Source organism: Lucilia cuprina, chromosome 5 (assembly GCF_022045245.1).
Source record: "Lucilia cuprina isolate Lc7/37 chromosome 5, ASM2204524v1, whole genome shotgun sequence".
In the NCBI taxonomy this organism is placed as follows: domain Eukaryota; kingdom Metazoa; phylum Arthropoda; class Insecta; order Diptera; family Calliphoridae; genus Lucilia; species Lucilia cuprina.
The window spans coordinates 4,832,769-4,847,046 of NC_060953.1; the positions used below are offsets into that span (position 1 = coordinate 4,832,769).

Here is a 14,278-nt window from a genome sequence, read left to right on the forward strand (position 1 = left end):
GTTGTTGTTGCATTTTATCCAATTGCCAGCAAACAGCAACAGACACAGGGTTTTTTACTTTATTTAAGAGTGTCGGCATTTAGTTTGCGTTGTTAATTCAAAGCGGTAGCATTTCGTTAAAGTGACGGTCGGTGTTGTTAGAGAAAAAAGAAGAAAAAAACAACAACAGAAAGTGTTAACGATTTTGTTTTTTTTTTTTTTTTTTGGCCAGTAATCAGTGTATTAGAGAGTGATTTTTATTTTAGGAGATTTATTTTATGGTTTTTTTCGTAGACGTCGGGGTAAAACGAAAAAACAAACGGGTTAAATAACAAAAAAATAAAAATTTAAAAAGCAATAAACTTTTACACAAAAGTTTAAACAAAGTTAAACAACAAAATAACACTAAGCCAATAACAACAACAAGAACAACAAAAGTGTTACCAACGTTACATTAACATAAGTAGCAAAAAACAAAAACGAATGAAAAGTTAAAACAAAATAACGAAAAAAAGCAGAGATTTAAAGAAAACTTAAATCAAACTAAATTTTATTAAATAATAACGAAGAAATTATTAAATGAATTAAAATTTTTAAAGAAATTTAACAAAAAATCTTTTGCTTTATTAAAAAAAACAACAAAATTTTGTTTTATTTTTAAAAAGTGCGTGTTTGTGTTTGCCCGTGTTAGTGACTACCTGTTCCCTCCATTAAACAACAAAAGCATTATTATTATTGTAAATAACAGCAACAACAACAAAAATTATAATATTTCTTTTTTTTTTTTGATTCTGTTTTATTATTTGTATTTATACTTGTCATTTGTGCGTTGTGCAAGCCGAAACTAACAAACAAAACAAAATTCAAAGGCAACAATAATAACTACAACAACAACAATAAAAGACAACAAAATCCATCAAAAAGTAATAAAACAACAAGTTTTTTTTGTATTCTTCTTTCTATTACTTCTCCCAAAAACAACAAGATAAATAGTGACGCTTTAATACAAAGTGATTGGACTCTCTAACTAATACTTCATAAATTGTTTTTGTTATTTTCGTTATTTACGTGTGTGTGTGTGTCAATCAGTTTGCCTTGTTTCAGAGTTTGTTTAGCTGCTAATAATAATAATGATCATTTTCTCATCATCATTATAATAAAAAAATTAGATTATAATAAAAATCTATTAAAAAAATTCTTGTTTATCATCAAATAACTTGCACTTGCACCTGTTTTAATAAGAAAAATTTATAAAAAAAAGATAAAAAAAAATTCAAAAGAAAAACAAATAGTGAAAATAAATTTATAAAAGATAAAACACAAAAAAAAAGAATATTTTTTAACATTAACCGTACAAGAATTTGGGATTTATTCTCTTAACACAGCATTGTTTGATTACAAGTGTTGCCAACTTTTAAAGCAGCTCAGACAATTGGAAAGATCACAAAAGGTAAGAAGAATTTTTATATTATTTTTATACCCTACACCACTATAGTGTGGAGGGTGTTATGCGTTTGTGCTGAAGTTTGTAACACCCAAAAATATTGGTCCTAGACCCAATTTAGCTATATCCGTCTGTCCGTCCGTCCATCTGTCTGTGTGTCCATGTTAACCTTGTGCGCACGCTATAGGTCGCAATTTTCAAGATAATTTGATGAAATTTGGCACATACTTTTTTTGGTCCAACGCTATTGAAAATGGTTGAAATCGGTCCATTATTTTTCCTAGCCCCCATACAACCGTACCCCCCGAATCGGGCCTTTAGGCTCATAATTACGTTAAATGTATTATAATGTCAACAAAAATTAGTTTTATAGAACAATAAATAACAATACCAATTTTTATAGTGATCGGGCCTCATTTGACCCTAGCCCCCATACAAAATTCCCTTCAGATAATGACTTGTAGGTCAAAATTAACTTATAATTACTAATAAAACGATTAAAATCTACATAAATGACTTTAAAGTTTAAAGTTTAAATTTAATTTAAATTTATAAGGATAGGCCCATATTTAGCCCTTCTACCCTATGAGCCCTCTTGTAGAAAATCTCTTTTTTTGTCAACAATAAGTAAAAATATTCCACAATAAAATAATTTGAATGCTTTATTTAAAAAAAAAAAATTACAATTTTAACATACTGACTGATGTAGGGTATCATATGGTCGGCAATGTCCGACTATAAATTCATACATGTTTTAATTTAAGTTTAAGAAGAAACCTAAGGAACTTTTATTCTGATAATCTATTAAATTTGTTAAATTTATTAAAAAAAACTGCCATAAAAAAGATCTCAATAAAACCATCCATTCTCATAAATTGGGACATTTCTACTCTTGATGTCAATCGTGGTTCGTGCCCACAAGAGCTAATGGCTCACCTATCGAATTATTAGTCGATTAGGACCAACAAATATCGGAGAAGATGAATTAACATGTTCTACTTATTATAACAAATTACAGGGCACCACATAGTAGATTATACAGTTATTAGGACATTTCTCCTCTTGATGTCAGTATCTGGTGCAGCTTCTCCAAAAGTGCCCTATCAAACCATCAATTTTTATGATTTGAGACATTTCTCACCTTGATGCCAATCTCTGTTTGTGAGTCGTGCTCCGAATTATTAGTCGATTATGACCAAAAAAATATCAAAGCTAACAAGGGATCATCCTGTAATATTTGTATAGAACAAAGTAGATTATACAGTTATTAGGACATTCCTCCTTTTAATGTTTATATCTGATACTGCTTCTCCAAAAGGACACAATGAAATCATCCATTCTCATAAATTGTTACATTTCTCCTCTTGATGTTAATCTCTGGTCGTGGGTCGTGCTCATAGAAGCCGCTATTACCACTGAATTATAAGTCGATTAGAACCTGTTGATGTCAATCTCTGGTCGCGGGTCGTGCTCATAAGAGTCACTATTACCACCGAATTATTGTTCGACTAGGACCGAAGAATGTGATAGGAGATGAATTAAAATCTTTTTTTCGCTATGACAGCTTACAGGACATTACGCTGTAATATTTGTATAGAATACTATACAATTATCGTTGATTACTACAAGTTCTCAACCAACCCCGCAAGACCTTACTCCTTTTGAAGTCAATTACTGGTAGATCATACACTTAACGGCCAAAGAATGTCGTAGATGTTCCTTGGTAAACATAAGTTTGATAGGTTTCTATCTATGTCAAAGTTTTCGGTACGTGATTATTCAAATATCAAATCGTATTCATCCAAAAGTAATTTTTTTAAATAAGAGTTTACATTATATAAACACGATTTCTCTTCAAGCTTCGGTGGAATTCCCTCGAGAGCCTATTATTCAAATATCAAATTGTATTGATCTAAAACTAAATCTTTATCTTCAAGAGTTTACATTATATTAACAAGATTTTTCCTCATTGACTTTCCAAAGGCATAAGACAAAGGAACTTTGTTCAAAAGTGAAGCTATAACAGATCTGGTTTTACATTCGCTAACTTTAGTTCTGTGTCCGATTAATTTAACTGCATTGCAGAAAAATCCTTAACTTTTTAGGGACTTTTACGCTTGATATTCGAATGTGTTTAAAAAACTAAAATTTGTTCTCATATAGATATTTTAAATACAATCTTGAATTACTCTGGACTATATCTAAGATTCAGATCTAATTCTACGATCAGTCAATGTATCGAAAGTGAAGTTAAAAAAGATCTGGTTTTACTTTCGCAGACTTAAACTCCGTAATCGAACTGTTCAAACTTAACATTTTCTACAATTTTTCGTTTGACTTTAGATTGTATTTTTCAAGCCCTTAAGTTTGTGTCTTAAGTTCTGTGCCCGATTAATTCAATTTCAATGTAGGACAATCATTAACTTTTTATCGAAAGTGAAGTTAAAAAAGATTTGATTTTATTTTCGCTGACTTAAATTCTCTGATCGAACTGTTCAAACTTAACTGTTTCTGCAATTTTTCGCTTGACTATAGATTGTGTTTTTCAAACTCTCTTAGGGCATTCCAAAGATAATATTTAACATCCGCATAACAGGGTTTCATTAAATGATGTGAAATCTTGTTAAAAATTTAACGACTGAGACCACTTGCTTTGCTTTGAAACAATTTGCTGCGCGCTTTATGCTCAAAACTTTTAAACTTTTCCCCCAATCATGACTAATCACCTGTATCGTTTCACATGTGAAACTTAACACCCTTGTTTATCTGCAAAAACATTCTACTTAATTACATTCCTTCAATTTAAGATAAAATTCTGCGTAGTTTTTTTCTCCCAAAAAAATAAACTTGATAATAAAACAACTTCTAATTAAAAATCCTCAGTTGATCTTAAAACATCAATGTCTTAAGAAGAAAATCGCTGAAAAATACAATGTTTCGAATAGTTTTATACTCGTTACTTTTAACTCAACTCTTGAGTTCTTTAACTCAGGCAGCCATTTATCCTGAATGTGAAAATGTAGCAGCTGGAATTTATATAGCTGTTGCCAGCAATTGTTCCAAGGCCATATATTGTAATGGTGAGGATTCAAGTATAGTGGAGTGTGATTTTAGTAGACCTTACTTTTCAAGCACTGATCAAAATTGCTACAGTGAATCAAGCATATGTGGTGATAGACCTTTTGGAGGAGAAATTGAAGATACTCCGACTACTCCAGCTATACCTTCAACTGCCACAACTGGACTTTCTACGTTGACATCCACTTTAACAGCACCCACTACAGTTACCGTAACCTCTACTCCATCTACAGCAACGTTCCCAATATCTACTCTAGCTACCACAGTCGTAACAATACCAACTACAATTGTTATCCCTACCACCTGGCCACCTCGAGTTACCACTTCCACCTCCAGCACTAGAATCACCTCGACATCTACCGATCCTTCTATCTTCTTAACTTGTCCTCCTGTAGATGATCCCAGTCGACCGCTATTTTTACCTCATCCCAAATCATGTTCACAATATTATTTATGTTATCATGGTGAAGCCACTGTAATGCAATGTCCTAATATGTTGCATTTCGATGTGACCCAACAGAGTTGTAATACAGCGGAAAAGGTTAATTGTCAGGTAAAATCTAGTGAAATAATGGTCTATATATTTAATCTATCTATTGTCTTACATTTAAGATAAGTGCCGTTGTACCACGCGATCAATGTTTGCCTCAAACTGTCGATGTTTATCCTCATGCTACCAATTGCAATTATTATTATTTATGTGAATATGGCTATTTGATGGTTATGCAGTGTCCTTTTAATATGGGCTGGGATTATGAGACGAGAGCCTGTACTGTGAAGTCAAAAGCTAAATGTTATAATGAGGCTTTAGTAATTTAAATTTAAACGTAATTTTTTTGGTTGGAAATATAAATGAAATCATTGTGTCTTCTTAAGAACTTTAGTGAAACTCTGGGCTATTTTATTGTACTCAAATTGCGAATCTTTTGTAAAAAAGGAAAACCTGGAAGTTTTAGGCCCTTGAAGACCCACAACAAGGAGAGAAACTATTAGAAGTTTCAGAATCAGTTTAGGAAGAAGAATGCAATGCAATGCAAGAAGAATCTAATTAGATTTTGGAAGATTATGAGAAATATAGATTGAATCTGAACTACCAGACGACTGTTAATGAAAAATCTAAGACATTCAGAGTTTTATTGTACTCCAATTGCGAATACTTTGGCAAAAAGGGAAACCTGGATGTTTTAGGTCCTTGGAAAAACAATGAGAGAAACTATTCGAAATTTCAGATTCAGTTTAAGAAGAAGAATTCAATTATATTTCGGAAGATTGTGAGAAATATAGATTGTATCTTAACTACCAGAAGTCTCTTAATGAAAAAAGGGAAAACATCCAGGGGAAACTGGATGTTTTAGGTCCCTGAAGACCCTAAACAAAGAGAGAAACTATTGGAAGTTTCAGATTCAGTTTAAGAAAAAGATTCTAATAAGGTTTTTGAACATTGTTTAGAAAGAAGAATTCAATTAAATTTAAGAAGAAGAATCCAATTAGATTTTTAAACACTGGTCATAAAAATTTAGGACTTTCAACAATAGAACTCTTCCGGAAGATAGGCTATCAGGCTGAATTTGGCAGTCACACCCCAAACACTTTGGGAAATACAATGAAAATCCAATAGATATAAAACCAGCCTTGAAAAAAGGGATCCTTTAACTCACTTGTTGACACCGTATTTCAGAATCTAAGAGATTTGGGTATCAGAAAATTTACTCAAGAAAACTGAATCGATTCCTGCAATCGTCGAAAACTATTATAAACTTTTCTTACTTATTTTTGAAAAAATGGGGGGGGGGAGGTCAAAATTTGGTAATCACACCCCATAAACTTTGAGAAAGCCAAGGCAATAAAGAGCCAAGACATTTGACACAAACCATGTGAATAGGGATCCCTTTCTTTAAGTCACTTGTTGACTTGATATTTCAGAAATTAGGAGGAGAAAAAATGAATCGATTCCTGCAATCATCGAAAACTATTATAAACTTTTCTTACTTAATCATATTAAAAAATTGAGGGTTCTTTTCTTTAAATTTCTCATTTATTTCTTATATAAAAAAAAACTAAAATGTATTCTTACGAAATACCAACTTTAAATCCTTAATACAAAGAGCCACCTTACGCCACTTGCAACGACTGCTCTCCACATCGAAATACTGATAAAAAGGACATTGCTGTAAAATAGCATGACCCTTAACACAATATATAAAGAAATCACAACGTTGCATATGTGGAAATATATGTTGACCATAAACAGGACATACAATACCATTAGCATTGCCTATAGAAGCGGGTTCTGTTGGTGCCACGGGTACTGGCATATGACCATCATCTTTATGACAATTAGCATTACTTGGTAAATCACATTTGCCAATACGAGAATTCCATTGTAAATCGGTACTGCATTCCTGCAACAAAGCCTGGCCATGGTAACACATATAATATTGATGACAATTCAAGGGATGTGCCACAAAAATCAAAGCATCTGCACTTGGTTGTTGGGTATATAGATTTAAACAATAATCCACTACAGATGCTATAGGTGATGCAGTGGTAGTGGCTTGAGGTGTTGCTGGAGTTAATGTTGTGCTTGCTTCACATCTAACATTGTTTTGGGTATCGCAAATTTTACTAATCGGATTGAAAAGCATATTCGGAGGGCAACTAGCTGGCACCGCTTCACCATCTAAACCACACAAATAGAACTTTTTGCAATCCAACGGATTTGCTACAAACTCTCCCATGGCATGATTTAAACATAAATTTATTTGACCCTCACTCACCATGGTGACTAATAACAGTATAAGCAAAGCTAGAAAATAAAATGAAAAGAAATTATTTAAGAAATTCTTAAGATATATTAAATCCATAAAATTTACCTTTACTAAAATATTTTTTTAAAACATCCATTTATTACAATTTTTTTTTTGAAAATTGCTTCCTAATTGTTTCACTACGTCTCAACTACTACTCATTAGCATTTAATTTTCCATTTAAAAAGCTTGTTTATGCTATCATCAGCGCCTAGCAAATTTACGTTTGTTTTATCTTTCAAAAACAAAAATTTTTAGATAAAACTCTTAGTTATTTGTCTTATTGCTTCTTTTTTTACATAATTAACCTCATATATTTGTAAAATTATACGTTCATTAACACGATCAACCGTATTAGAGTTGTTGAGTAACTAAATATACAAATTTCTCGTAAAATATCTTAATTACTTTTTGTTTTGCAAATTATTGTTTAAGATATTCTGCTAGGAATTTCTATAACCATGACCTTATTTCTTTTAAATAGCGGGAATTAAATAACTTAAGACTCTAATACAGTCAGATGTATTTTCTGTGTAGTCTCAGTATGAAAAACTGATCAGTTTGTAGTATAGAGACAATATCAGAGTTTAATATGGAAACTAAATTATTCTCTTCTACAGAAACTAGTCTCTCATATAGAGACTAGATCAGAGTTTAATATAGAAACTAGACCAGAGTCTAATATAGAAATGAGATCAGCTTCTAGTATATCAGAAACTGATCAGTGATCAGTCTTTAGAATATAAACTAAATCAGTCTCTACTACAGAAACTAGTCTCTCATATAGAGACTAGATCAGAGTTTAATAGAAACTAGGCCAGAGTCTAATATAGAAATGAGATCAGCTTCTAGTATATCAGAAGCTGATCAGTGATCAGTCTTTAGAATATAATAAATCAGTCTCTAATACAGAAACTAGTCTCTCATATAGAAACTAGATCAGAGTTAATGTAGAAATGAGATCAGCTCCTAGTACAGACACGTGATCAGTCTTTAGAATATACACTAAATCAGTCTCTACTACAGAAACTAGATCTTATAAAGACTAGGTCTGTATCTAGTTTAAAGACTTGTTTATTCTCTAGTAAAGAGACTAGATCAGTCTCTAGTATTGATACTAGATCAGGCTTTGGTATAGAGACTAGATAAGTTTCTAGTATAGAGACTAGATCAGTCTATAGAACTACTGAAACTAGATCAGTATCTAGTATAAAGACTTGGTCAGTTTTTAGTAGAAAAACTAGATCAGTATCTAGTATTAATACTTGTTTATTCTCTAGTATAGAGACTAGATCAGTTTCTAGTATAGAGACTCTTGTATATAGACTAGATAAATAACTAGAACTATAAAAAATAGATTTGTTCCTGGTACTAAGTCACGATCAATCTCTAAATTATCAGATAATATAGAGATCTAGATCAGTATCTAGTATAAAGGCTAGATCAACCTTTAGAACAAAGAGACAAAAGGACTATTTCAGTCTCTAGGATAAAACTAGGTCAGTTTCCAGTATTGTGAGTAGATTAGTCTTTAGCACTAGATCAGTTTCTAGTGTAGGGATTGGATCAGTCTCAAGTAAAAACTAGATTGGTATCCGGTACTGAGACACGATCAATCACTAAATTATCGGATAGTACAGAGATTTAGATCAGTATCTAGCATAAAGACTAGATCAGCCTCTACTACAAAGACTATTTTCAGTCTCTAGTATAAAACTAGATTAGTTTCTAGTATTGAAACTAGATTAGTAATTAGTATAGAGACTAGATCACTTTCTAGTATAGAGACTGGATCAGCCCCAAGTATAGAGACTAAATCTATCTTTTGTATATAGATTATATTAGTATCTGGTATAGAGCCTAGATTCGTTTATAAAGACTAGATTTGTATCTCGTACTGAGACACGATCAATCACTAAATTATCGGATAGTATAGGGAATAGTTCACTCTGGATTAGAGTGATCTCCAGCCTTCAGAAGATAGCCTGAACAAATAAGTAGTTTAGATTGTAATCTCTAGTATGGAGTAGTATAAAGTCTATACTTTGAAATCTAGTCTAATTTCCAATAAAAACCCTTTACTTCTATCTTTAAAATAAAACCACTTATTTTTTTGATAGACATAAAATATAAAATATTTTTTTTATTTTTATCTAAAATCTATTAGAAGAGCTATAACATTTAGCCTGAGATCTTAGAACACAAGTTCTTTTCTCATAATGCCAACCCATATTCAGAGGACATTGCATTACTTTCAAATAACCCAATAAACATTGGTAATAATAATTACAGTTGACCGGATGAGGATAATAATCGATGGTATGTGCTAAACACTGTTCTCTAGGGGACACAACATCCATTATCTAAATTGTGAAAAAAATAAATAAATAAATTAAAATTTCATTTTATTTAAAATTTTCAAAACTAAAACTTACTTGACATTTAACCTTTTCCGGATAATCACATTTCTGTTGGCGGGCATCGAAATGCAACATATTGGAACAATGCATGGGTAAACGTTCACCATGATAGCATAGAAAGTATTCTGTGCAGGATTTAGGATGTGGCAGGAAAATAGCTTTATTAGGATTGTCAACAGCTGGGCAGTAAGAAGGCAAAGGAGTTATAAAGTTGGGAGTGGTAATGATTTGGGGTGCTGTCGTAACTAAGGATGTAGTAGAGGTTGGTATAATAACTGAGGTAGGTAATGTAGTAGTGGTAGTAGTTAAACCAGCAGTAGTTGTTGAAACTGCAACTGAAACACTTGAGCTTGATTGCGTTGGTGAATTTGTAGAGTCCTCAGTTGATTCAACAACCTCCCCCGATTCGAATTCCCCATTAGGAAATGGTCTATCACCGCAAACATTTCTATCCATATCACATGTTTGTTCTTCCAACGAAAAGTATGGACTATCTTCGGGACATGAATCTCGGTATGAATCTTCTCCATGACAAAGTATATAATACGAACAATCTTCTTGTACAGCTATATAAGTATTTTCTTCTCCATCACATTCTTCAAAATAATCACCATTAACTGAAGTCCATAAACCAGCTATAAGTAATATTAAAACGTAATATTTGTGTGACATGCTGAAAAGAAGTTCTGTAATTGTTAAAAGTTCTTAACTAACTGAAAATTTGGAGAACGTCAACAGAATCTTATTAAATACTTTATATGTTTCTTTGTTCTTCTTCTTCTTGCTTTTATATATATATTCTTATCAGAAGGAAATATTAATTTATTCATACAAGATCAATGGTGTAGTTCTTCTTTTTGGGGGGTAATTTACCTATTTCTCTTGTTATCTTCTTTTTTTCGGAGTTTTTCATTCAAAAGATAATTTTTTTTTGCTCTTCGTTTGTTATTTATCAATATTTCAGTCAATGGATCATCATATCAGGAACCTTAAACAAATGAATCATTATTTGACCCTGAATTTTTAAATTTCTGTGCATTTCATTCCAATGTGCAGGAAATAGAGTTGTGTTGTAGTAGAAATTACTTATTGCCTAATGATCGACTTGACTAAACACTACACATTAGGTTTATAAGTAAATTAGACTATTTATCAAAGACTAGATTAGGGACTAGTGAAAAGGCTAGAGATTAGTATTGAGTATTGAGACCAGATCAACTTCTAGTATAGAGTCTAGTTCAGCATTTTGTGCGGAGACCGCATCAGTTTGTAGTATAAACACATAGACTAAACTAGTCACTAGTATAGAGACTACACTATAGGGACTAGATCAGTCTCTAGTATAGAGAATTGAACAGTCTCTAGTGTACAGACTAAATTAGTCTCTAGTATAGAGGCTAGATAAGTCTCAAGTAAAATGACTAGATCAGTCTCTAGTACAGCGACTAGATATATCTCTAGTATAGCGGCTAGATTAGTCTCTAGTATAGAGACTAGATTAGTATCTAGTGTAGAGTCTAGACTACATCAGTCTCTATTGTAAAGACTAGATTATTCTCTAGCATAGAGACTAGATCTAGTATGGAGACTAGATCAGGCTCTAGTATAGAGACTATATTAGTCTCCAGTATTGAGACTAGAGAAGTCTCTAGTATAGGGACTAGATTAGTCTCTAGTACAGAAACTAGATCAGTCTCTAGTATAGAAACTAGAATAGTCTCTATTATAGAAACTAGATAAGTCTCTAGTGTAGAGTAGAGACTATATCAGTCTCTATTATAAAGACTAGTTTATTCTCTAGTAAAGAGACTAGATCAGTATCTAGTATTGAGACTACATCAGTCTCCTGTATTGAGTCTTGAGAAGTCTCTAGTATAGAGACTAAATTTTTCTCTAGTATAGAGACTAGATCAGTCTCTAGTATAGAGAGACTAGATCAGTCTCTAGTATAGAGACTAGATTAGTCTACAGTATAGAGACTAGAGTAGTCTCTAGTGAAGAGTCAAGTTCAGTCTCTAGTATAGAGACTACATCAGTCTCTAGTATAGAGACTACATAAGTCTCTAGTATAGAGACTACTTCAGTCTCTAGTATAGAGACATCAGTCTCTAGTATAGAGACTAGATCAGTCCCTAGTATAGAGACTAGATCAGTCTCTAGTATAGAGACTAGATCAGTCTCTAGTATAGAGACTAGATCAGTCTCTAGTATAGAGACTAGATCAGTCTCTAGTATAGAGACTACATCAGTCTCTAGTATAGAGACTACATCAGTCTCTAGTATAGAGACTACATCAGTCTCTAGTATAGAGACTACATTAGTCTCTAGTATAGAGACTACATCAGTCTCTAGTATAGAGACTACATTAGTCTCTAGTATAGAGACTACATCAGTCTCTAGTATAGAGACTACATCAGTCTTTAGTATAGAGACTAGATTAGTCTCTAACATAGAGACTAGGTCAGCCTCTAGTATAGAGACTAGATCAGTCTCTAACATAGAGACTAGGTCAGCCTCTAGTATAGAGACTAGATCAGTCTCTAGTATAGAGACTAGATAAGTCTCTAGTATAAAGACTATATCAATCTCTAGTATACAGACTGGATTAGTCTCTAGTATAGTATCCACTATGGAGAATAGATCAGTCTCTAGTACAGAGACTAGATCAGTTTCTAGTACAGAGACAGGATTAGTCCCTAGTGTAGAATCTAGATTATTTTCTAGTGTAGAATCTAGATCAGTCTCAAGTATAGAGACTGTATTAGTCTCTAGTATAGAGACTAGATCAGTCTCTGGTATAGAGACTAGGATCAGTCTCTGGTATAGGGAGTACTTAGATCGGTCTCTAATATAAAGATTAAATCATTATGTAGTATTGACAGGACTTCAAGATATCTCGTATAAATTTTAAGTCTTATTAATTACTTTGGGATACAATATTACTTTTCAAAGCTTCATTAAAATATCTACCCTAATGATCTTAAATTAAAGTCATAAAAGCAAGAAAAACTAAATAAAAAAAAAAACACTTTAGATTAGTTTTGCAAAACTAAATGGTTGGCAATAACAATATAATTTTATTTGTTATACGCCAGCACTATGACTGACTGGCTGACATACAGTACCACTTGGAGATATCGTCAACCATGCCATTTGAAAACCACCACACTATAGTCTTAACGAAAAAAAAGCAAAAATTGCAAAAAGAAAGTAGAAAAAATTGCAAACACTAAAAGTTGGTAATACATAGCAGACATTAAAATATCTGTGGCTTTGGTGGGTTTTATTGAAAATAATGTTGGTCTGTTGGTCTGCGACAGACGAACTGCAACCAAAGATGTTAAACGAAAAAATAACTTTCATTAAAAACAAAAATTCTGTTATAACAATATAAAGGAAGTCAACATTTTAAAAAAGGTCAATAAAATCAAATTGTTTAAAATTATAAGTAAAATATAAAAATATTTAAACAATTGTGTTGAAAGTCATGACAATTGTCTTGAGATTATATTAAATGCTGGAGATTTATTAATGACACTTAATGAATAGTAAAAACAATTAATCATTTTAATGAAACATCAGCTGCTATAAGAATTATATGTGTGTAATTGTATCCATAGTTTATAACACTGTATTAAAATTAAATACAACATGTGACCACAAATTGTTTATTTTCATAAAAAACACGTATAGATAGTGGTAAAAGAACAATTTTATAAAAAAAAACTTGTATTTATAAAATTTGTATTAAATAAAACCCCATTATAGGGATCAAGAAATACGATCTCTTGTATAGGAAATATATAAAAACATTTCCTGATTTACGATAAATTATCAGAAACATTTAAAATAGATTTTCCCTTTTAGTTGTACATCTTACCCACATTAAAGATCTTATTACAATTCCCTTAAAAGAAAGAAAAACAATATTCGATAAATGTCAAACGTGCTTAATCTTGTTCAAGCATAATTTTCCCCTGTTTTATTTGTTGACTTGTCTTACATGTGGTTTGTTCATTTCGCTCTAGTTTTTATGTTGGCCATTTGTCATGTTCTGTGACAATTATTTGATTTGTCTTTGTTGGTACCTAAAAATTTTGTGCAAATGTCTGCAAAATTACAATCTTTTTTCAAAAATAATTGTGAGTATGTGTGGTGTAATGATTTACTGAAAATTTAAGTCAAGGTAAATTGTAACATTAATATTTATTTGGTGATTTTAAAAGTAAAGAAAAGGTCAGAGTTAAAAATTTATGTGCAAGATACTAGCGACTAGTGTTGTCTTTATACTTGACTGTAGATTTTTCTTAAAAGATAAATACTACAGTAGTTTCTTTAGGAGACATTGGAATAGTCTCTATACTGGAGTCCAGAATAGTATCTGTACTAGAGATTAGAATAGTCTCTAGTATAGAGACTAGTCTCTATACTAGAGACTAGAATAGTCTCTATACTAGAGACTAGAGTAGTCTCTATACTAGAGACTAGAGTAGTCTCTATACTAGAGACTAGAGTAGTCTCTATACTAGAGACTAGAGTAGTCTCTATAC

At 31.8% G+C, this 14,278-nt stretch overlaps 4 protein-coding genes across 4 annotated transcripts in view; 2 read left to right on the top strand and 2 right to left on the bottom strand.

The window, feature by feature from the left end:
- The first annotated feature begins 102 nt into the window (after positions 1–102).
- Positions 103–14,278, top strand: part of LOC111681231 (rab11 family-interacting protein 4B) — an 86,800-nt gene continuing 72,624 nt past the window's right edge. The window contains exon 1 of the mRNA XM_046953309.1: positions 103–1,429. The gene's annotated coding sequence lies outside the window, so the exon portion shown is untranslated. The remainder of the gene's footprint in view (positions 1,430–14,278) is intronic.
- On the top strand, positions 3,915–6,053 carry LOC124420458 (integumentary mucin A.1-like). The gene is made up of 2 exons (XM_046953310.1): positions 3,915–5,054; positions 5,114–6,053. The coding sequence occupies exons 1-2, from the start codon at positions 4,356–4,358 to the stop codon at positions 5,318–5,320; spliced, it is 906 nt and encodes a 301-aa protein (XP_046809266.1). The 5' UTR covers positions 3,915–4,355; the 3' UTR covers positions 5,321–6,053.
- LOC124420459 (probable chitinase 10) lies at positions 6,369–7,298 on the bottom strand. The gene has a single exon (XM_046953311.1). It carries the CDS (start codon positions 7,279–7,281, stop codon positions 6,559–6,561), a length of 723 nt encoding a protein of 240 aa, XP_046809267.1. The 5' UTR covers positions 7,282–7,298; the 3' UTR covers positions 6,369–6,558.
- LOC111681201 lies at positions 9,267–10,581 on the bottom strand. Its single transcript, XM_023442940.2, has 2 exons — positions 9,744–10,581; positions 9,267–9,671 (listed from the first exon to the last, which is right to left on the bottom strand). The coding sequence occupies exons 1-2, from the start codon at positions 10,398–10,400 to the stop codon at positions 9,462–9,464; spliced, it is 867 nt and encodes a 288-aa protein (XP_023298708.2). The 5' UTR covers positions 10,401–10,581; the 3' UTR covers positions 9,267–9,461.